This window comes from Anolis sagrei, chromosome X (genome assembly GCF_037176765.1).
Source record: "Anolis sagrei isolate rAnoSag1 chromosome X, rAnoSag1.mat, whole genome shotgun sequence".
In the NCBI taxonomy this organism is placed as follows: Eukaryota; Metazoa; Chordata; class Lepidosauria; order Squamata; family Dactyloidae; genus Anolis; species Anolis sagrei.
The window spans coordinates 22,710,608-22,734,658 of record NC_090034.1 but is presented as its reverse complement, the minus strand read 5'-3'; the positions used below and the strand labels follow the sequence as shown (position 1 = coordinate 22,734,658).

Here is a 24,051-nt window from a genome sequence, read left to right as displayed (position 1 = left end):
GAGTCAACAAAGACCACTTTGGTGGGAGTCTGTTCATTTCTGAACTGTCTCGAAAATGGAAAGCTCTACCAAGTTAGACAATTTCTCCAGAATTTTAAATTTTTGACTAGCATCAGCTCTCTCTGTTTCAAGCAGTAGTCTACCCAACCACATCAGTCAAGGGTTTAAAGATGAATGCCAGATCCCAGAGACAGTCTGAAAGATATATTAGTCCACGGCCTTAAAGCCCACCTCTTTCAACCTATTTATACCATTACTGTGTGTTCAGTATCACTCTAGTCTTATAGATTCCAAGCAAATTCCTTCATACAGCCCAGCATAGTCCAAAACCCTAGAAAGAGACTTGGGTTGCAAAAACAGAGAAGCTAATAAAGTTCTATCTCCATCTCCTCCAGAGGTTACAACTTCCAAGGCAAACAAAACTATCTGGGCAGTTACCTCTTATAGCTCAACAGGCACTGGGGTCCAGGAACCTCAAACCAAACCCTGAGATGTCCAGAGAGGGAGCAATGATGCAGTCTTGTTTCTTGTGTGTTTGGTTAGATCCCGGGGCCATGAAAGGGCATGGCGCAAGTGACTTGGCACTTCCTGCCTTGTGGTTTCTTCTTCCTCCTCCGAAGAGTGCTCAGCTGTATGGAGAAGTGTGCCAGGAAGACACGAGACCCAAGTGACACCAAGGGGAGGGGAGATGATTCAAGCTGTCAAGATTGAGGGCTGGATCACACCACACCTCAATGCCATGTTATTGCATTTGAAACCCGCTCCAGTCAGTCTTCAAGAGGGTAGCTCATTGCTGACACTCAATCGCACCCTTGCTTCATGTCTTCACCCCAAACTTTCTTTTCCCTCTTGCTCTGCTTGGCCATAGCTTGGTACAGTCTATGGCGTTTCTTATTTTAACCCATCTACCCCAGTAAAGTGGAGATGCTGCAGTTCTTGAACCCAAGATGCTCTTAAAACAAACGGAGGAGGAAAATGCCGGTAAAGAGACTTTTTGAAATAGGATCGGAACTGCGGTCATTTGACAGTTGCTCAGAATCTTGGGTGCTGTGAGTACTGGTTCTTCTTCTTAAAGGAGACTGTCCACCTCCAAGCCTTCAGGGCACCTTTTTTGGAGAAGCCATGGCAAAGGATACTGACTGTTTTGTTCCTTGAATGAAATCTCTTTTCACATGTGTTAAACCCAAGGCCCTGTCCTTTTATGTGGTTCCCTTCCAAATGCTGGACTATTATCATCATTAAACACCAGGACCACAGCTGATGGGAGTTGGGATGCAATAACATCCAGAAGGCGGAACTTTGTTCTCTCTAGTCAGGAAAATGGGGTTTGATTAAAAGACAAGGCTTGTGGATATGATGCCTGACTTTAAAATGTCCTTTAACCTTTCCCTAACCTCAGAGCCACAAGTGCTGTTGTGTTGCAATTATTCTCAGTCCACACAATCAAAAGTGATTGGAGAACATCTGGGAACCCAAAGTGGGTAAAAGCTAAAGAGCATTAGCCACTATGTGAAAAAATTATAGTCACCCCTCTGTATACGGTTTTGGCCCAGCTTATTTGTCCGAACGCATCCACCCCTACGTCCCGCCTTGTAATCTAAGATCATCCAGGGAGGCCCTGCTCTCACTTGTGAACAGCACAAATGCGTCTGGCGGGGACGAGAGACAGGGCCTTCTCGACTGTGGCCCCCCGGCTATGGAACACACTCCCAAATGAGGTAAGATCTGCTCCCTCCCTCCTGGCTTTCAGAAAAAAAATAAAATCATGGTTTTGGGAACAGGCTTTCAGACAGTAGATGTATGTAGCACTTTAGAGGGACATTGACTGGAACAGCGATATGGCTGATGAGACTGTTTTAATGCTTTAATGATTGCTGGTGTATTGTTTTAATTATGATTTATGTTCAATTGTGGTTTTATTATTGTAATTGTTATGTAGTGGCATCGTATCGATGTCCATCATAAGCCGTCCTGAGTCCCCCTTCGGGGGTAGAGAAATGATGGGGTACAAATACCATAAATAAATAAATATCCACAGATTCTCCATTCTTTAGATTCAGTGCTCCTTTAGATTCAGCGCTCCTATCACACTTATTTTTTCCTTCGAAAAAAATAAGTGTGATAGTCATGGCATAGATGAATCACATGCTTCTTAAGTGAGGAAGGGATGCACCTTAGTCAAGAAAACATCAATGATCATATGTCCATGAATACATAAGCACTGCCTCCAAAGTATATTTAGACCTAGTAATGATAGAATATTTATACACATAATAAAAGTGAAAACATGTATGCATGTATGTGGCTGGGGTGCCCACTTACACAGACAGACTCCCACTTCCATGAATAGCTATAGCTCCCACTACTCAGGAGACACCAATGGCCCTCCCTCCAATGACATTGCAGGTTTTAGAGAGCGCTGTAAGCATGTACAAGAAACTAGCCAATGTCCTCCGCAAACACCATACTGCCCACCACCCAAGTGAAGGCTTTCATACAGGGACCATTTCATCTTAGATTGTATGTGTTTCCTCCACCACAGACATCCTAGTGTTTCTTACTCTCTCCATTGGTGTGGAATTTGCATGATCCCACCCACTGCCTCTTCTTTAACCCTATTCTTTTCTGTGCTACACAGCAAACAGTGGAATTGATCAGCAACTGAACATACTAGAAAGGTTTGGGGAGAATTCACCATGATTTATAGGAGTTGTGTGTACTGGGATTTATAGTTCACCTGCAATCTAAGAGCACTGTGAACTCCACCAAAGATGGAACTGGACCAAACTTGTCAGACAGGGCCCCCATGACCAGCAAAAAATACTGGAGGCCTTTGAAGGAAATTCAACTTGATTTGGGGGAGTTGTAGTTCACCTACTTCCAGAGAGTACTGTGAACTAAAACACCGATTGATCTGGACTAAATTTGGCACACATACCTGATATGTTAAAATTTGATTATTAGAGGAGTTTTGGGGGAGGGGGTGACCTTCATTTCTGGGAGTTGTAGTTCACCCACAACCAGAGAAACTGTGACCTCCACCAATGATGGACCTGGACCAAACTTGGCACACAGAACCCCCATGACTAACTCAACCTACTGGAGGTGTTTGAGGGGACTGACCCACCATAGTGGGAGTTGTAGTTCATCCTACAGCCAGAGAGCACACTGAACCCCACCGATAATGCATCCAGAGCAAATTTGCCCAATAGAACAAACTTTAAGTACTGATGGAGTTTCTAAGTTTCTCAGGGTTAACCTGGCATGATATCAGCTGTAGTTAATCCACAACCTTATGCATTTTTTACAATTAAAAACTGACTTTCAAATAACCCGGGCAAGCTAGTTACAAAATAAAATCACACTCGCTTCAAGCCTTTATGTTTAGCCTAATGAAGTTCCAGGCTGATAGGTTTTGCAGGAGGCAGTTATCTAGAGTCAGTATAGGCAAAGTCAGAAAGAGCAATGGATGCAATGGAAGACCTACAAGATATCTCAGAAAAGCACTCTATGGATACTCAGAGGAGCACATTCCTCTCTAGTAATTTTTGCCAGCAAGAGAATAGACTTGTTGCATTCTACGGGACCTGTTGTAATATGCGCTCTTTAAGTAGAAGCATAAATCACCATGGTGTTGAAAAGAGCGACCCCAAAGCCTTCCCCTAGCCTAGGGTGAAAACCACCAGCTTGCCAAGAACATAAATATTTGAATGCATTCATGAGTCAGGTTCCCTTCCGTTACTGTTCCAAAAGCTTGGCTGAGATATATTTACAGGCTCTTGTTCTCCAGAGATTATGATTAATGGACAACTTGAGAAATCCCACTGAATACATGGGTAAGGAGTGTTGGCAGGCATAGTTTCCTAATTTATCAAGCACTCCCACCCCTATTTTCCTTGCAGAAAGAAAAGCATCAAAGCTTGGAGCTGGAACCAAACTGTGATTGACAGATGAGCTCTCACCAGGGTTGGAAAGGAGACAACAGGTCTGTCACATCCATTGGGTGGCATGACCCAGAAACTGACATCAGAGAGTGCTCAAAATGGCAAAGGTTATTAATGAGGAAGAATATACAAGCTAGGAGAGGCTTCAGCAGATTGCTCTTGCCTGAGTCTACAGCAGCCATGCGCATACAGCAGCCATGGGCAAACTTTGGGCCTCCAGGTGTGTTGGATTTCAACTCCCACAATTCCTAACAGCCTCAGACCCCTTCCTTTTCCTCCTCAGCCGCTTAAGTGGATTAATTGGGATTGTCCCTGCTGAATCTGAACGGTTGCAGGGTATAGGACTGCATGTGGTTTTGGAACTCCCGCACCACTCTTTAGATGAAATAAGGGTCAGTCCTAGTTGCATCTACATTGGAGAATTCATACAGTCAACAACCACTTTAACTGCAAAGATGCAATACTATGCAATAATCCTGGGAGTTTTGGTTTTACAAGGTCTTTAGACTCCACCAATCTGCAACTCCCAGGACTCCCATGGCAGGACTAACTGCAGTCACCAAAGAAATAATACATGAAAATATATCTAGGAACTCTGTTCCCTGAGACAACCTGAGGTCTTGCTTCAACATGCCTCAAGCATCGGCGGAAAAAAGGCAGGTTACTCCAAGTTTGTTGTCAAAGGCTTCCATGGCTAGAATCACTGGGTTGCTGTGAATTTTCTACGCTGTATGGCCACGTTCCAGAAGCATTCTCTCCTGACATTTCACCTGCATCTGTAGCTAATAGCATCTTCAGAGGTTCTGTTAGCAGTGAGGCAAGTGGGGTGTATAGATGCCAGCCACAGATACAGGTGGAACACCTGGAGAGAATCCTACCTGAATATGGCCATACAGCCTGAAAAACTCACAGCAACCCACTATTCCAAGTATCATCACAATGCTGTACGGCATTTTGGCATTTTCACTCCAAGAGACCTTTGGATATGACAGGTTAATGGTCCCCTACAGACAGGGACTAATTGGAGATGCTTTATTCTCCAAAAAGGCAAGGAGTAATCCCAGGGCTCTGATCAATTAATGGCGACTTAATTATGGATGTGGGTTTAATCAGAGCGCTACCCACAGATGGCTATAATAGGCTTTTGGGGATGCTCAGCAAAGATGTCCTTTTCGCCGTCTCGTTCCCGGAGAAACACAGAGAAATGGAGAGCTCAGCATCTCATATTTCTGGAATTGTGTTTCTACCTTTCCTTACACTTTTAGTCAAATTCTGTCACTTTCTTTTTTGGCAGTAACTTCAAAAACACAACACTTCATCTAGGGCAGTCAGTGCTATGACACTTTTTCCTTGTGGTTTTACTGTCTTTTTGCTTATATATACCAAACCAATAAAAGCCCCTTATCTATGGTCTCAATATCACACAACAGTCTACTAACTGCGATGGATCCAATTTTGCAACACAAGGCAAAGAAGAGCCAGTTGTAACAGTTTAGGGTCACCAAGTCAGAAACTGGAAAGGGTTCCTGTACCTTTACATATTTATGTAGGAGAAGGAATTTGAGAAAGTATTGCTTGTCACGCAACAAGCAAGACATTAGTAAATTCCCTCTTCTACAGAACCAGTCTGGCACCCCACTATTTGACAGATCGATCTGTCACAGCTTACTTCTAAGAAACATAGGACTTCTAGTCTGGTGACTTGCCTTGAGAGACCCAGTACAGTCCTACAACTCTAGATATGTCTAGAATGTTAGATAGATAATACACTGTTAGACAGGAATGCATTGACTGTAACCGTCTTGTGTTACGCTAGTTGAAAATACAGTTCTAATGAACATGTGGTCATACATCTACTGAAGGGTTAAGAAGGTGGTGATGTGGAACTGAAGGGATAGGCATGACCATGTGACAGGCATGAGAAAGGTTGCATTATTCACTCTTGTCCCTGGCTGATAACGAGAAGCAATGGGTACAAAAGAGAGCAGCAAGCATGTCTTCTTTCTCTTGCTTCTCACCGGATATCTGTTGTTGATATCTGTTACAGTCGTGAGTATATCTCCATATAAGCCATTGACTAATAGAAGATCAGGGGATCCTGCTGTATGTATACATAGTGTATGTATGTCCTGGTGTATGTATTCTTCTTATTATAAAGCAAGGTGTCAAGATTAAAAGCCTCCACTGTGAGTCTGTATGAAAAATGAGTCAATGAGTTTTCTAAAACAGTGAGCGACACAAAGTTGGGCTGTGCAGTAAAAACTCTGTTGACAACTATAAGGACTCTGCTATGTATAGGTTGGTTTTTATTGCCTCGGAGACAATCAGTTTGGTGTGAAACGTATTTAGGGAGAGCATAATTGAGGAAGGAGAAAACTATAAATCATGCACCCGTCATGCCGTTTCAACATAGAAGGCAAATATCAATACAGTAGAATTCCCATATTCGTGGGATCCATATCCACTTTCATATATCCACGTCTAACAAAATACATCTGCTTTAAGTATTTTCTATGTGTTCCAACATAATTTTATTACAGTATTCTTGGACCAGAGATCCTCTATTTCAATGAGGCTCACTGTTATCAGTAGTCACATATGTACACAAAGTGTGGGAAACGGGTCCTCCGTGGATACAGGTGTTATTCAGTATCTCACAAAAGCACAAACTCTAGGGATTTCTTAGCACAATTAAAGTAGTATCAATTTGCTATAACATCTGTAGTGTGGATAGACAGGGATTGTTCACACTGTACAACTGTAAGAGCTTGATCTTCTCTTTAAGTGCAATGGCTCCATCCTATGGAATCTTGGGGATTCTAGTTTACTCACTTGTCAAACTACCTGACTAAGAAGCCTATCTGCCTGACCAAACAACCAATCCCAGAATTCTATTCCTGGCTTTGGTAGGAACAACAGAGTGGTGCCACATAGTCCTTTGCCTCAAGTGTGGCCCGATTGAGGTATTTGCTTGACAATCAGACAGCAAGCACAGAAAGGTGCCGATGAATTTCTAAGCCCTGGAAGTGTAGCAGGGCTTGGAAAAGTTACTTTTTGGGGAAGACCACACTTTCCAGAAGTCACAGCCCTGCGTTATCTGACAGTAAGGGTGGCTCCAGCTCTCTTTGATCGTGGCTGCTACGTGGCCCTGAAATTAAACATGCTGAAGGGCCTTCTGTTTAGATCACCAACCCCTTTAAGTATTATATACGTGTCTCTGCAGAAACAACTATAACAGGGAAACACAAGAATTACCTTGACAGCCAGAGGGGTAATTTAGGCAAAATATACAGTCAGACAGAGAAGAGGATAAACAGGAAAAGGTGATGTGTTCATTTCAGCTACACATTTGAAGCTCATCTCAAATTCACAAGAAGGTCCCAATCATTGGTGGAGGGTATACAAAGGAACAGAATATTCTTTTGAAACTAGAGTAGAGTTTTACAGACACAATAGAAAAAGAATTGTCCTATCAGCCAAGATGACCAAACGAAGGCTGTTGTACTTTGGACGTATCATGGGGAGACCTGAATCACTGGGCATGTCAGAAATGACAACCTTCTTCAAACCTTCTCTAGTAGTGTTTATCTGGTATGATCCTGTTGCTTGCTGTTTCCAGTATATTGTGTTCAAGTATGCAGTTTCCTTTACTCTATGGTTCCTGAGAAGTTATAAAAGGGGTTGCAGACCATATGATCACTTCAGGCAAGCAGCAAGACAGACTATAGATTACTTTAGACCTCAGATCACACACTTACTTGTTGTTTTTATTGTAAAGGATGTCCTGGCTGAATGACACAGAGAATTACCTCAAACATATCTGAAAATGGATTGACGTGTTTTTTGTACCTGTGTATGCTGATCACACGAAAGTTTTGAGTAAAACAAATATGTTACTTCCATCAAAGTGTTCAAGTTTACTTCACTTTTGTCTGTTGAATGTATGATATGAAACAAGTTGTTTTATGGGAGACTAGATAGATATATAGATAGATAGATAGATAGATAGATAGATAGGGGGGGGGGCACTGGAAAACACTTCTGAAGCACTGCTGTTTTTATGCATTGTCAAAATCTCTGTTTTCCTAACAGATCAGAGATAATTTCAACAGAAAGGAGGAAACCATGAAAATGAACAAAATCTGGCTACCAGTATTAAAAAACTCTAAAATTGCAACAGCACAACAACAGAGAGGAAGCAGGCAGGGACATCTAATTACCTCTCAACAAAAGTTTGCCCCAGGCACAGTGAGGCCATTGTATGCTAATCAAGGTGGTCAGTTGAAACATTCACACCTAGCTCCAGCAGAGAAGAGTCCTTTGTCTCACCCTGGTCATTCCACAGATATATAAACCCTTTTGCCTAGTTCCAACAGACCTCACTATCTCTGAGGATGCTTGCCATAGATGCAGGCAAAACGTCAGGAGAGAATGCCTCTAGACCATGGCCATATTTAGCCCAAAAAAATCTACAACAACCCAGTGATTCCGGCCATGAAAGCTGTGCAGGTACAGCTGTTCCAGGAGCTCCAATTTTGTTTGCTTTGCATTTAATGTTTGTTGTAGTCCTAAGTTTCAGGGACTCTGCAGATAGGTGGCTTCTTTTGGTTGCAATCATAGGGCAAGCCACCTGTCAATTATAGTTAGGTTCCCTGGTCCCGCCCCCTTTGGGGTTTTTGGAGGGAATAGGAGCCATTTTGGGTTCAGTCCACACAGAGAAGCCTTTCGCACAGGACATAATGCCAAGAGCTCCTGTAGAAAGCTTCGTCTTCTACAGCTTGGCCGGGGAGAAAAGGCCCCACGGCTTGGCCGGGGAGATATGCAGCCTACGGCTTGGCCGGGGAGATATACAGTCTACGGCTTGGCCAGGGAGATACAGCCCCACAGCTTGGCCGAGGATCATACAGCCTTACAGCTCCTTTGCTGAGGGACTTCAGCCAGCCATCACCGAAACCTGAACTCCTTTTTCCCTGGAAGTCTACAAAGCTCTGCTTGGTAAGGGTCTCTTGCGGAAGCCAGAAGCAGTTGGTACCGGGTGTATGGGCTCCACGCCAACAGAGGCAAAGACAGACTGCCCAGATTAGAAGTTAAGGATTTCCCCATTAGTTACATTTAAGAAGATAGTGCCTGTTCCCTGTGGACAAGATTGAAAGAGCCTATAGACTGTTAAAAAAGCTTTAAAGTACCTGTTTGTTTTCCTTAATAAAGAACATTGTTGAACCTTTAAGCCAGGGGTCTCCAAACCTTTTAAACAGGGGGCCAGATCACTGTCCCTCAGATCGTTGGAGGGCCGGACTAGTTTTTTTAAAAAAACAATGACCAAATTCTATGCACACTGCACATGTCTTATTTTGCTACTGTTATGAATCATAATGTAAATATCTGATATGCAGGATGTGTTTTTATTGTTACAATCTGAACATAAAGCATAGTGATTAATCACAAAAACAATATGTAATATACATTGTGAAATATTTATTTCTAATTACAAATAAATGAAATTTTGATTTCAAGCATGTCACAGCATGTGTAACAGTCTTAATATAACAGCAGGGAATCCATGAATATGTTGACTGTTCAGCCCTCAGTGAGGACAAAACTTAATTTGTTTGTAACTTGGGGACTGCCTGTCCAGGTTGGGTCACAGGGGTCACAGAAGAAGAATACCTGGCAAAGTCAATGAAAGATTAAATGTCTCTGATCTTGAATGCTAAACAGGGCCAGTTCTGGTTAGTATTTGGATGGGAAGCCACAAATGAATAGCAGGTGCTCTATTTCAGAGAAAGAAACTGACAAAACTATTTTTGAGTATTTCCTCTCAAAGAAAACCCTATTAAATTCATGGGGCCGCCATAAATAAAAGGAGAATTCTACACACACCCAACCATGGGCTGCTGAAAGCAATATAGGAATACATAGAAAAAAGATAGCTTTAGCATTTCTGAAAATAAAATAGTTCCAATGAAAATGAGGAAAAAAAATATATTTTTTGTCATTTTGAAAGTGGTTTTTTGGAATATGTAAGCATGAGTCCCCTTTCAGGGGGAGAAGGGCAGGGTATAAATATAGAAAATAAATCTATATAAATAAAAATGTAATGTTCATTTGTGGCATTAACAGAAATCAAAAACCACTGGACACTTAACAACCCAATGTATGTCCTTCACTCAAAAAAATTGATTTTGACATTTGGGAGTTGTAGTTCCTGGGATTTATAATCAAATTCTGAACACCCCCCCTCCTGAACAATTCTGAACACCCCCCCTCCCCCGCCAACAATGGAATGGAACCAAACTTGGCACAGTTCTCCCATGACCAACAGAAAATACTGGAAGGGTTTGGTGGGCAGTGTCCTTTGGTTTTGGAGTTGTAGTTTACCTACATCCAGAGATCACTGTGGATTCAAACAATGTTGGATCTGGACCAAACTTGGCCGGACCAGGCTTCTCCCTCCTTCCTTCCTTCCTTCCCTTTTCTCTCCCCTTCCCCTTCCTTCCTTCCCTTCCTTCCCCTTCCTTCTCCTTTCCCCTCCCTCCTTCCATCCCTCCCTCCCTTTCCTTCTTCCTTCCTTCTCTCCCATGTGGCAGGGAGAAGCCTACCGGATGGGGACACCGGGCCAGGCGCCGCCTCCGCTTGTTCTCCTGGCGTGGCTGGGAGGGAAGCAGGAGGCACCTCGTGGCCACGGAGAACAAGAGAGCGCAGCAGAAGAAGATCTGTGGCCATGAGGTGCCTCCTGTTCCCCTCCCAGCCGCGCCAGGAGAACAAGCAGAAGCGGCGCCGGGTGGGCGTGGCCAGGCAACGCTGGCTTCCCCGGGCCGGCATCCCCAACCAGGAGGCTTCTCCCTCCCACACAGAAGGAAGGAAGGAAGGAAGGAAGGAAGGAAGGAAGGAAGGAAGGGAGGGAGGGAGGGAAGGAGGGAGGGGAAAGGAGAAGGAAGGGGAAGGGAGGGAAGGAAGGAAGGAAGGGGAAGGGGAGAGGAAGGGGGAAGGGGAAGGAAGGAAGGAAGGAAGGAAGGAAGGAAGGAAAGAGGGAGAAGCCTGGTCCAGCGCGACCCCGCCTGAAGCCGCTCCGGAGGGAGAGAGAGAAACGGCGAGGGGCTTTGCGCCAGGCCAGGCCAGGCCACACGGGCCGGATAAATGCCCTTGGTGGGCCGTATCCAGCCCGCGGGCCTTAGTTTGGGGACCCCTGCTTTAAGCAATCTAAAGACTCTGTGTTTTAAGGAAATCCAAAGGCCTTTAAACTGAGGCAGCCCTGGCGTCCCGTTGGGCACACAGAATTTGTGTCCTGTCTACAGTCTGATGTACAGTGTGCGACAGCACAAAAGCCTTCGACAACAGATCAGAGATAACAGATTATTCAGTCTAACAAGTGAAACCATTGTCTTGCATAATTATATCTGGTTGTATACCACAAGTGAAGATTCTACTCTAAAGGGTTTTTGGCTCTTCTCTGAAAGGTCATGCTTTTCTTAAAAAATCATGATTTCCAAAAGGTGTTTTTCCAAAAGGTTATGAATGCCATTTTCCAAACGGGCAAGACAGTAATGTTCAATAAGGTAAAAGGCAGTCGGAAAAGGGGTAGACCACATTATATATGGATAGACTCAATCAAGGAAGCTACAAAACTGAGTTTACAAGACCTATTGAAGGTACAGGGATTGGGAAGTTTTCATTCATGGGCTCCCTATATGCTAAAATCAACTTGATGGGAACGAATAACAGCGGATTCACACTGCAAGAAAACCTAAACATCAGCAAATGCTTCCTAACAGTAAGAGTTGTTTGTCCGTGGATTATGCTTCTGCAGAAAGCAGCAAAGTCTCCTTCTTTGGTCTGTCGGGAGTGCTTTGTTGTATATTCCTGTATGGCAGAATAAGGTTGAAGTGGATGGCCCTTGGGGGCCTCTTCCAACATTATGGGAGTATGGCACATTCCTGGATCTGTCTCTCCAAAGACTAGGCCAGGGAGATGCAACTGTGAGGAGCGCTTTGGCTAATGCGCCAGCTGCGCCCCTTCAAAGAATCCACAAACCTAAAGATGGTAGTCTCTGCACTGGCAACCTCAAGGTTGGACATCTGTGATGCACTTTATATTGGGCTCCCTCTGTACCAAGTTCAAAAACACAGCAGCTAGATTGGTCACAAAAACATCCAGGAGTGAGCATATCACCCCTGGAATTTTAATATGCATTTTATCACTGGATCTTAACTTGTATTTTAACTTTGTGGGGGAGCCTCGAGTCGCACAATGCATTAAATCACTGAGCTGCTTAACTTGCTGACAGAAAGGTTGGCGGTTCGAATCCGGGGAGCGGGGTGAACTCCTGCTGTTAGCCTCAGCTTCTGCCAACCTAACAGTTCGAAAACATGCAAGTGTGAGTAGATCAATAGGTATCGACTTGGTAGGAAGGGAACAGTGCTCCATGCAGTCATGCTGGCCATATGACCTTGGAGGTGTCTACAGACAACGCTGTCTCTTTGGCTTAGAAACGACAATGAGCACCACCCCCCAGAGTCGGACATGACTTGACTTAATGTCAGGGGAAACCTTTACTTTAACTCTGTGTATCTTGTTGCATGTCTTTTAATAGTGTTTTGACTCTTGTTTTAATGATGCTGTATCCCGCCTCGAGCTACAGGGAGAGGCAGGTAATAAATTAAATGTGAGGGTGATAATGATGATTCTACAATTCAAGCTGCAAGCAACGGAATGCACAATGCTTACTGACATCACTGCAACCATTTGTATGTCTCCAGTTTTTGTCTGACATTTCACAATCTCAGGGCCTGAACTGGCAACGCAAAGTGAGAGAGAGCCCTAAAAGGGAAGGTCGTTTTCATCGCAGGTTTTTATTGTGGGTGGGCCTGTCTCGGTCGTCGACACAGGGAACGTGTCTGCAAGAGTCGATTTTCGGGAGAGGACAGAATTCCTCTCTTACCGCTCCCAACGCCCACCTCACCTTGAGTGATTACACAGCTGTTCCTTCCTCCTATTGCTTAGGTAGGTGTGAAAACCTCTCTTTTTAAAAAAAAACACTTTGGACCCTTGCCGCCACCCCCCCCCCCCCCCCTTATTGCAGGGTAGAGTACAGGACAGTCAGGGTGGGAAGCCAAAAACGCTGCCAAAAAGACTTCAGAGTTTGTCCCAAAGCCAAAGGAACAAGGGAAGTCACGGAAACGGGGGAGAGGGCTTAGGAGAAGACAGAAGAAAAACACCCCCTCCCCCAAATAATAATAGCTGTGGTTGGCATGGGTACAAAAGTGTTGTGTTAGACTTGAAAACGACAGCCCAGCCATTTCAGAATCTGCTGAAAACATTTTTTTTTCATCCCAACCCATCCCTCGTGGGCAAAGATAGTTACGATCAAGAGGACTGCTGTTTCCCAATGGCAAAGGCTTCTGAAGAATGACTTTGAATGTGTTGAGTACGTTTAGCTTGGATAAGAGAAGCCAGCACAAAACAAATTGAATATCCCTGACCCAAAATGTTTTAGACCAACAGCATTTCGGATATTGATTCCCCCCCCCCCCCCCCCGAATTGTGGAATGCTTGTATTTGCATGGAAAAATAAACAGATAAAGGGATACATAAACACATTGAAGGATCAATAGACACAGATATAGATATCTCATAGATATCTATGAGATGAGACTAATTATGAAATTAATTTCTTTCATATATCCCTTATGCACATAGCCTGAAGGTAATTTTGTACAATACTGGCTTGGTTATCCAGCGTTGCCAGGGTTATTAGAAGAATTCGGCTTTTTTATTTTACAAAATGTATAAGGTTGTGGGTGAACTACAACTCACATCATTCCAGGTTACAACTCACATCATGCCCTGAAACTCCATAAGTACTTAAAGTTTGTCATGTTGGGCAAGTTTGCTTTAGATGCATCACCAGTGTGGTTCAGTGTGCTCTCTGGCTGCAGGATGAATTACAACTCTCACTAGGGTGGGTCAGTCCCGTCAAATCCCTCCAGTAGGTTCAATTGGTCATGGGGGCTCTGTGTGCCAAGTTAGGTCCAGGTCCATCATCATTGGAGTGCATAGTGCTTTTTGATTGAAGGTGAACTATAAATCCCACTACCTACAACTAATAAATGTCAAGGACAATTCCCCCCAAGACCCACCAATATACAAATTTTGGCATATTGGATATACATGTCAAATTTGGTGCAGAGCCATTGTTGTTTACATTGACAGTGCTCTCTGGATGTAGGTGAACAATAATGCCTATAAATCAAGGTGAATTTCCCCCAAGCCTTCCTGCACTCTGATTGGTCATGAGGGTTCTGTGTGCTAAGTTAGGTCAGGGCCATCACTGGTGGGGTCCAGAGTGCTCTTTGATTGCAGGCGGACTATAAATCCCAGTACCTACAATGGCTATCAAGGTGAATTCCCCCCAAACCTCTCCAGTATTTTTCTTTGTTCATGGGGGTCCTGTGTGCCAAATGTGGTCCAGGTCAATTGTCAGTGGGGGTCACAGTGCTCTGACTTGATGCAAGGTGAACTACAACTTCCATCATGTGGAGTTAATCCCCTAAACTCCTCCAGTAAGTTTAGTTGCTGATTAGTTCTGCTCTGTTGTGCAGACAGAATTAAAAACAGTAGGAAAGGGTTAAGGGAGAAGCAGTGAGCGGGATCATGCAAATTCCACAGCAATGGAGAGAGTAAGAAACACTGGGATGCCTGTGGTGGAGGAAATACATTAAATCAAGGAAGAAATTATCTCTGAATAAAAGCCTTCACTTGGGTGGTGGGCAGTATCATGTTTGGGGAGGACATTGGCAGGGGTTGGGCTACATGTTCATGGTGCTCGCTATAACCTGAAATGTCACTGGAGGGAGGGCTTTTGGTGGCTCCTCAGCCCTGTGGGTTAAAGCTGTTTGTGGAAGTGGACACCCCAGCCACACACATACATATGTATGTTCACTTTTATTATGGATATAGATAAATTTGTAATGATGCCATGCATGAAACCAGGTTTAGGTACATTGAACCATCAAGAAAGCAAAGGTGCCACAATCTCAGATGAACACTTTTGGATTCTGGAGTATTTTGGGATTCTAGGTCATTAATGCTCAGCCTGTGGCCATCTTTCAATATCTGGATGTCATGAAGAAGATGGAGCTAGTTTGGCTTCTAATGTTCCAGAGACCAAAACACCAACCAGAGGATTCAAGTGGCAAGAAAAGAGATTCCACCTACATTTAGGTGGAAAGGCTATAAAGCCATGCTGTTGATCTCCTTCCAGCAGCAATTATTGCCTCGGATGAGGAACAGGGAAGGGATAATAAGGCAGCATTGCACAAGTCTCGCGGCCTTATTATCTTCCCTGACTTGGGTGAGGCTCATTCTAGTGACAGCTTTCATAAGTTCCCCAGCTTTTGGAGGGCTTTATATGCTGTGAAATGCAATGGCAAATTAAAAAGGAATGGCTTGAAGCAAAGGAGCGGGGCTCCAAAAGAGAACAGACTATCCTTGTGTTTCTCTCTCTCCCCCTCTCCTCAATAACATTTTTGTGGCCCTTGATATCTCCTGAAGTTCTCATGATGACCTTTCCCTGGCCAGAGGGTGAGGTGAATTTCTGCTCCTGGAAGCCTCCTGCTATATAATACAGTTTTATAATGCAGGTTAACTGCATTATATGAGTGTGCACTGCCATATACAGGAAGTCCCCAAGTTACAAACAAGATAGGTTCTGTAAGTCTGTTCTTAAGCTGAATTCATATGGAAGTTGGAACAGGTACATTTTAAGTATAACTCCTCTGTGTGTGTGTGTGTGTGTGTGTGTGTGTGTGTGTGTGTGTGTGAGAGAGAGAGAGAGAGAGAGAGAGAGAGAGAGAGAGAGAGAGAGATGCATGCACTGGGTAGCACAGGGAAGAGTTAACACCCCATGTGATGTTTGCATTGCAGTCTGTGCCTGTGTTTGGAAGAGTCCACCTCACTTCCTATCCCTGTGATAATTGGATTTAGAAAAATATGGCTTACTGTGGAAACAAGGATTGGGATAAAGCTTCAGTGGAGGCCCCTTTTCCCCCAGATAATAACTCTTTCAGAGTGAATTTCCCTTCCAAGTGATAGACTTTCCTCACTTCCTGTTGTCTCACCCCTGTTCTTAACTATGGGTCGATTGAAAATTGGATGTTTGTAACTCAGGGATGGCCTATAATACAGTTTCATAAACTGCAGTATGAAACACAGCAGTGCAGAAGGGGCCTGGGTGTATCAGTTTAAAAAGGTTGCCATGTTTACCTTCACTCAACCAACGCATTCAGAAACAGAGAAACTTATAGGTCATGTTGGGCCATATAAGCCTTCCTATACTCAACTGTGCTTATATCTTGCCACCATTAATATCTGGATTTCCGGAGTATAGGTAATAGTAAAGGCAATAAGGACCATTTAAGGTCTCCCTGAATCCATATGATTACAATACAGCTCCTATATCCTTGGAGACTGAAACTATGGATAACAGCAAATTCCATATTTTGGCTACACTCCAGCCAGAAAAGCGTATCACAGTACTGCACTGGAGGACCTAGAGACAATTCTGGGAGAAATATGTTTGGGAGCATCAGTGAGTGAAAGAGCAAATATCAAATACACTGCTAAACTGTATAAACTGTTTAGCAGTGAAAGTGCTTCTTATACACTGTAATTTGTTTAGGCTTTCATGTCAGGCTTTCAAGGCAGCTATGTGGTGTACATTTTTTTCCATCAGTGTAGACAGTTCTCTTCCACCTCCCAAGTTCAATATTTTGGATTTTTTTAACACATCTGAAGTTTCACCTGCAAAGGAGTTACAAAATGTGCCCCTGATAAAATGACAGCAGTGATTCCAACCTACCTTCCTTTAATGGCTCCTTGTCTTGAAGTTCCTTCTGCTCCAAAGAAGCCTCCAGTGACTTGTTTGCTCTGATGAGGGGATCTTCACTTGAGCAAGAAGACGGCACCAGAACATGAAGTTTGGGGGCTTCTTGGCAGATAGGAGAGTTGACCTTCTCTATCGGAACATAGCTGCTTTCTCTTGGACTTGATGGACCTGGCTCTTCTTGTGGAGATCCTGTTGCTGGGTCTCCATGAGAAGATGGCCGGGAAGTGGTTTGTGGCATTTGGAGATGTGACACAAGCTGGAAGGGAGCTCCTGGAAGGCTCCTGGAAGAAGGTGGCAGGCAAATGCTGCTCCCTGTGACAGTTTGATCTCCCCAGATGACTTCCGGGTGTTTCTGGGCCATGCTCAGGCTAGGGCCAAGGTTGACCTGGAGCTCTGCCTTAGACAAAGGTTTGAATGTAGAATCAGCCTTTGGTGCCATAGGGAAAGCACCATTTGGAGACTTTCCAATCAACCCATCAAGGCTGATGGGGAATTTCTGCAACTTCGCTGTCTGCCTAGAGGCTGGAGCAGGAGCAGCCTTGTTTGCCAACTGGCTAGCTTGCACGGCCGGAATGAAGGCCTCCTTTCTCATGAATGTGTTGTTCTTTGGTGGAGGTGAGGTACAGTTCTGGTCCCTGTAGCTCTTTGTGGCATCAGGTTTTGGAGTAGAGCAAAGAGGGAGGCTGATTCCCTGTTCTTCGGCAATGTGCAGGTCCAGCGAGGGCAATGAGCTGTGATTCACAGCAGCTTTTGAGATCTCTTGGATGGGCTGGTCCACCTCGGCATGGAAGACGTTGCCATGGGAGGAGAACTTCTTCAGGATGTGACTGGAAAGCTGGGTAGCAGATGACGTGGGTAACTGCAATTGTGGAGCCATATTCTGAGATCCTTTGATGGGTATCGGGCACTCCAAGCTGGAAGATGAGCTATGCAGGCTCTCGTTGTCACTTCCAGGCCCCAAGGATGATGAGAAGCCATTGGGGTTGAGTCGTGTCTGGAAGGAGGAGACCCTGGTGAGGTTTGTCCCATTGGCTCGAGGAGGCTGCATGGTGCCCCTGTTGAAAGAGAGGCTGCCACTGATCCGTGCCTTGGGGTTGGGGTTCTGAGCTGGGCTGGAGCCCAAGCCGACGCGAGTCTGGTAAGAGGGCAGCATTGGACCCCCAGCTCTCCTCCCCTCTCCATTGCCAGGGGTCAGGAGGACTCCAGGTGAGATGGGATTCAAGGGGGAATGTGGTGGAGAGGAAGGGGAAAACTCTGGCTCCTCTTCTCCATCTTCTACATCGAAGGACCTCTTTAGGGCTGTAGCACAAAAGGAAAAAGAAAAGACATCAGACCAGAAGTTCTCAAAGCTTGCTAAAGTAAATGGCATGGTGGAAAACACATTTTTGGAACTAATATTCCAGCCAGTATCTATTCTTGGAATTATTGTGCAAACAAAGATCTTTCCAAGCTCCAGCATTTTATAAAAACAGGGATTAGTTTCCCTGTTTGATACATCAGATTTAATCCAAAGGGTCTTGGTTCTCCATTGCTGGTAAAAAAAATAAATCAAGTGGAGAGCCAAGTACAGATGTTGATTCTTCTGCAACCTTTCCAAGGATTATCTTCATGAAGCTCATTAACCAGAAGTATCTTATAAGCCGTATCATCAGACAGAAAGGCAACAATTGGTGTATCATATAAAACCTTGTTTCATTAACATATATGAACCTGTTGTTGTAATGAATCAAGAGTCTTGGACCAGATCAAGCTTCTCTGTCACAAAGGCAGCGAAAATACCTCCTCTAGCCTATTTATGTTAAAGAATGCAATGAGGTGCCTTGCAACCTATTCAAAAGCTGAACTGGCACTCACAAATACTTTCAGAAAGAAATGATGATGAGGTTTGCAAATCTACACATCACAAGACAGCCTTGGAGGTCCTTATGAAGCCTCCACGTCATCCTTTGCCTACCTAGATAACATTTACATTCAGGGGGAACAGCGGGTGCCTGGTGACAACATTATTATTTTCCTTGCTAATAAAATGAAGAAATAAATTCTGGAACCTGAATAGCCCGTGAGCTCTGTTTCCACAGCTCCAAAGGTTTCACATACTTTGGCTTAGTTTTTGCAGTTGAGACACATCTTGTCAAATCTGTCTTCGAGATGCCACAAGGTTCTTTCCCTGTTCTTGTCACAACAACACACTAATAGCTACCCAGATGGATTTGTCAAACACTCAAATCAATGCTTAAGGGACTTGTGAATGGGAGGTCCTGTTTTGAAACCTGCTGTTAAAAGTTAGGCAGCTCTTTCCCAGATGTACCAAAATACAGAGAGCTCACGCACATCAGCAACAGCTCGGTCCCCATCCTCCGTCCCATTACAACGGAGGGCTATTGAGAGCTGCTCCCAAAGCAGGGAAATCGGAGTTGGGTTGAGGATCCACTCCCCTTGGGGCCTCTAATCTCTCACATCTAATTGTTTGGCGTGTTTTATCTCCCGGCGATATTGTACCCATCAAACGTTTCCCCCTGAGGGCAGCACAGTAACTGCTTTATTTGCCTCTAGCCGCTGTGTGTAAAAGATCCGGCCCATGGCATTCCCGAGTAACCAAATCTGGCTCTCTGGATGGCCTGCTCTCCTCCTCAGCCTGCAGTTTAACCGATGTGATGAATGGAGGGCAAGCTGAAGTGCGTGAGAGAGAGAGAGAGAGAGAGAGAGTAGGGGCCGGCAACGCATGTGGGAACAGAGTAGGAGGTCTTCGGACCCAAACCTGGACCCCGTTATTTCTCAACATGACGCGACCCCTTAATACAGTTCCCCATGTTGCGGTGACCCCTCAACCATAACATTATTTTCATTGCTACTTCATAACTGTCATTTTGCTCCAGTTATGAATTGTAATGTAAATATCTGATATGCAGGGTGCATTTTCATTCATTGGACCAAATATAGCACAAATACCCAATATGCCCAAATCTGAATACTGGTGGGGTTGGGGAGGGGATTGATTTTGTCACTTGGGATTTATAGTTAACCTATAATCAAAGAATATTCTGAACTCCACCAATGATAGAATTGAACCAAACTTGGCACACAGAACTCCCATGATCACAGAAAATACTTGAAGGCTCTGGTGGGAATTGATCTTGAGTTTTGGAGTTGTAGTTCACCTACATCCAGAGAGCACTGTGGACTCAAACAATGATGGCTCTGGACCAAACTTGGCATGAATACTCAATATGCCCAAATATGAACACTGGTGGAGTTTGAGGGAAATAGACCTTGATATTTGGAAGTTGTGGTTGCTGGAATTTATAGTTCACCTATAATCAAAGAGCATTCTGAACTCCACAAACAATAAAATTGGGCCAAACTTCCCACACAGAACCCCCATGACCAACAGAAAATACTGTGTTTTCTGAAGGTCTTTGGCGACTCCTCTGACACCCGCTCATTACCTCCCTCCCCCGGGTTCCCAACCCCCAGGTTGAGAAACACTGAGCTATAGGATGACTCCCTATATGCAGGGAAGACATTACCAGGTTTTGCATAGACAAGTGAAGCCATAATAGCAAACCCGGTTACACTGAAGGACCTCTGGTCCACAGATAATACAGAGTTGTGTTGGAGGAAAATGCCTCCGTATCAATTCCTAGATGAGCTCCAGCTTCTCTTCTGTAACACTGAGTCATGGAAATTAATGTGGTTTCAAACTGTATTAACTCTGTAGTGTGGACACAGCCCAAGATCAGACAGGATTTGGTGCCACTGGGTTGCTGAAGACACTGCGAAACACTGGAGATGTCCAAGTGGGTCATGCTCTTGCACCTACTGTAGAATGAATGCTGCAGCTACCATGGCTCAATGCTAGGAAATGCTATAATTAATAGTTTGACAAGGTCTTTAGCTTTCTCTGCCAAAGAGGACCGGTCCTGACCGTACCACAGATTCCAGGATTTCATAGCACTGAACCATGTCAGTGAAAGTGATATCAAATTGCATTACTTCTACAGTGTAGGTGCACCTTGATTCTGAGAAAGGAGGAAAGCGGGGAAGGGGGGGGGGGGCAAAGCATCTCAGTAGCCAGTTGGTGTCAAGAGATACCAGTAATTTATATGGAGCCCAAGGCGACTCCAACCGTCCATCAGCAGCATCAACAGCTTTGGAAACCCGATGCTCCCCTATTGCCAGGCTGTTTTTGAAGCCCTTGTTGTGTCATGGGGGACAGGAAAGCGCTTTCCTGCTGGAGGCATGGGGGTGCATTTCCTAAACAAAGGATGTTTGGAGAAAACCAAGCTACATTTCAGCAAGATGTTCCTGCTCAGACTTTGCAAGGAATGTTTGGGGACTCAAATAGGGGCTGAGGTTAGCACAGCTACAGAAACCACCAGCTACAAAAAATATTGCGGACTGGAAAGTTGGCAGTTCAAACCGCGAGACGGGTTGAACTCCCACCGTCAACCCTAGCTTCCTGCTTACTTAGCAGTTCGAAAACAGCAATGTGAGTATATAAATAGGTACCACTTTGGCGGGGTGGTAAAGGGTGCCTCTGAAAACATGCTGGCAATTCGATCAGGAAAGCATCCGTGGACAACAGGCTTCTCAGCATGGAAAAATGGAACAACAGCACCTCCCCATGGCCACGTCAAGCACAGTCTCCAGATGCCAGACATGAAACAGAGAGAAGCCTTGCCTCTTTCTCTGTATAGTCTGTCTTTGTTAATGGTATAACGGCATTGAATGTTTGCCATATATGTATTCTATAATCCGGTCCGAGTCCCCTCGGAGAGATAGAATGGAATATAAATAAAGTATATTATTATTATTATTATTATTATTATTATTATTATTATTCTGATGGAAGATCCTTACAGTGGAGGACAGAGTTAATCCAGGTTGGTGTCCCTTTAACAGCTCAATGCTATGAGATCATGGAAACTGTAGTTTCGCAAGGTCTTTTGCCCCCTCTGCCAAAGAGTGCTGTTGTCTCACCAAATGACAACTCTGGGGATTCCATAGCACTAAGCCATGTCAGTCAAAGAGGTGTCAAACTGCATTAATTCTACAGTGTAGATGCACCTATGCTCCTTTCTAGTATTTTCCTAGATCCTCCAGGCATGCTTCTATGGGATGTAATTGGTTTTTTCATGGATTTTATTATTGTTGGTTCTATGACCAGCACAGCTACCTCTCAATGTGTTCCATAACCACACTGCTTTTTATAAATGGGGATTTTTCAGAACAGCTGTGTGAGTCCATGACAGCTGAAGAGGCAAAACTGCCTTAGGATTGCTTCAGCTCTTTTAAAACAGATGGCCAAACTGTCCAGAAGAACAGCATTATAAGGCAGACCCCCGGTCCCACATTCCTAAGCCCAACTGTTGCCAGTTTAAGGAATTGCTTCATTTGCAAATTGGTAAATATTCAGGTTTTAGAATGAAATACATGCACATATAACAGTATAACATTTGCATTACATTGCTTGCATTTTGGTGGAATTATATCTACCGTCAGCCGTCCACAATAGCTGGAGTTAGGGGCACAGGACCCCTTATGAAAGTGAAAAGCTTCAAATAAAGGACATGTGAATAATCAAACCAAAATTAAAAATCCAAATGTGGAATGATGACCATATACATATACTCATGTAGAAGTTTAGAATTGTGAGTGTCAACCTGCATTTAATTGATATCGCTGTTGGGCTTTGTTGTGTGTATTTTGAAATATGCAGTTTAATGGTGCTGTATTTGTCTGTTTTGACCATGTTTTATCCTGTCTCAAACCACAGGGAGAGGCAGCTAATTTATTATTATTATTATTATTATTATTATTATTATTATTATTATCACCTACCTCTCGTGGCTAGAGGCAGGATACGACATGGTAGTCTAAACAAATAATAAAAGTGAAAATATGTATGTGTGTGTGGCTGGGTTGTCCCACTCCTGCCTCCACATACTATAGCGCCCACCACTCAGGAGACACCAATGGCCTCCCTCTAGTGGCATTGCAGGTTATAGAGAGCACCATGAACATGTCCAAGAGCCCTGTCAATGTCCTCCACAAATACCATACTGCTCACCACCCAAGTGAAGGCTTTCATATGGGGACAATTTCATCCTAGATTTTATGTGTTTCCTCCGCCACAGACATCTCAGTGTTTCTTACTCTCTCCACTGGTGTAGAATTTGCATGACCCCACCCACTGCCTCTCCCTTAACACTTTCCTATTCTTTTCTATGGCGCATAGCAACCAGAGGAATTGATCAGCAACTGAACATACTGGAATGGTTTGGGGAGAATTCACCATGATTTATAGGAATTGTAGGTACTGGGATGTATAGTTCACCTGCAATCTAAGAGCCCTCTGAACTCCCATCAATGATGGACCTGGAACTAACTTGGCACACAGAAGTCCCATGGTCAACAAAAAATACTGGAAGTCTTTGGAGGGATTTCTAGGAGTTGTAGTTCAACTACATCCAGAGCACAGTATGAACCCAAACAATGATGGATTTAGATCAAACTTGGCATGCATACCCAATGTGCCCAAATTTGAATACTGTTGGGTCTTGAGGGGAATTGGCCTGGATATTTTGTAGGTACTGGGATTTATAGTTCATCTGCAAACAATAAGCACTCTGAACTCCACCAAGGATGGAATTGGACCAAACCTGGCACACAGAGCCCCCATGACCAGCAAAAAAAAATACTGGAGGTCTCTGGGGAAAATTCACCTTGATTTGGGGAAGTTGTAGTTCACCTACATCCAGAGAACACTGTGAACCTAAACACCGATGGACCTGGATCACACTTGGCACAAGAACCCCCATGACCAACTGAACCTTCTGTAGGGGTTTGAGGAGACTAACTCACCATAGTGGGAGTTGTAGTTTACCCTACAGCCAGAGAGCATGCTGAACCCTAGCAATGATGCATCTAGAGCAAACTTGTCCAACATAACAAAATGTACGTACTGATGGAGTTTTTTGGGGTTAACCTGCCAGATGTGAGTTGTAGTTCAACAACCTTTTCAAATAACCTGGGCAATGCTGTGTACCCTAACGAATAATAACAACAACAAAAATTAACCCACAAAAATATGACTCAATTTATCCATGTGTCAATGTAGGTACAGGCAGTCCCCAAGTTACAAACATCTGACTTACAAACGACTAATAGTTAAGAACAACTTATATAAATTACATCTCCTCTTTTTGGACACATTTTTGTTCT

The 24,051-nt window shown here is 44.0% G+C and overlaps 1 protein-coding gene across 2 annotated transcripts in view; it reads right to left on the bottom strand.

Annotated features, from left to right (window-relative positions):
* Positions 1-24,051, bottom strand: part of LOC132781885 (septin-12-like) — an 87,524-nt gene that overhangs the window by 43,450 nt on the left and 20,023 nt on the right. Inside the window, exon 2 of one of the 2 annotated variants that reach the window (XM_060786411.2) lies at positions 16,801-18,126. In XM_060786411.2, the coding sequence (XP_060642394.2) occupies positions 16,801-18,126 (1,326 nt within the window). Of the gene's footprint in view, positions 1-438; positions 578-16,800; positions 18,127-24,051 lie in introns of those variants that run through there. The other variant, XM_060786415.2, reaches the window with a different exon arrangement.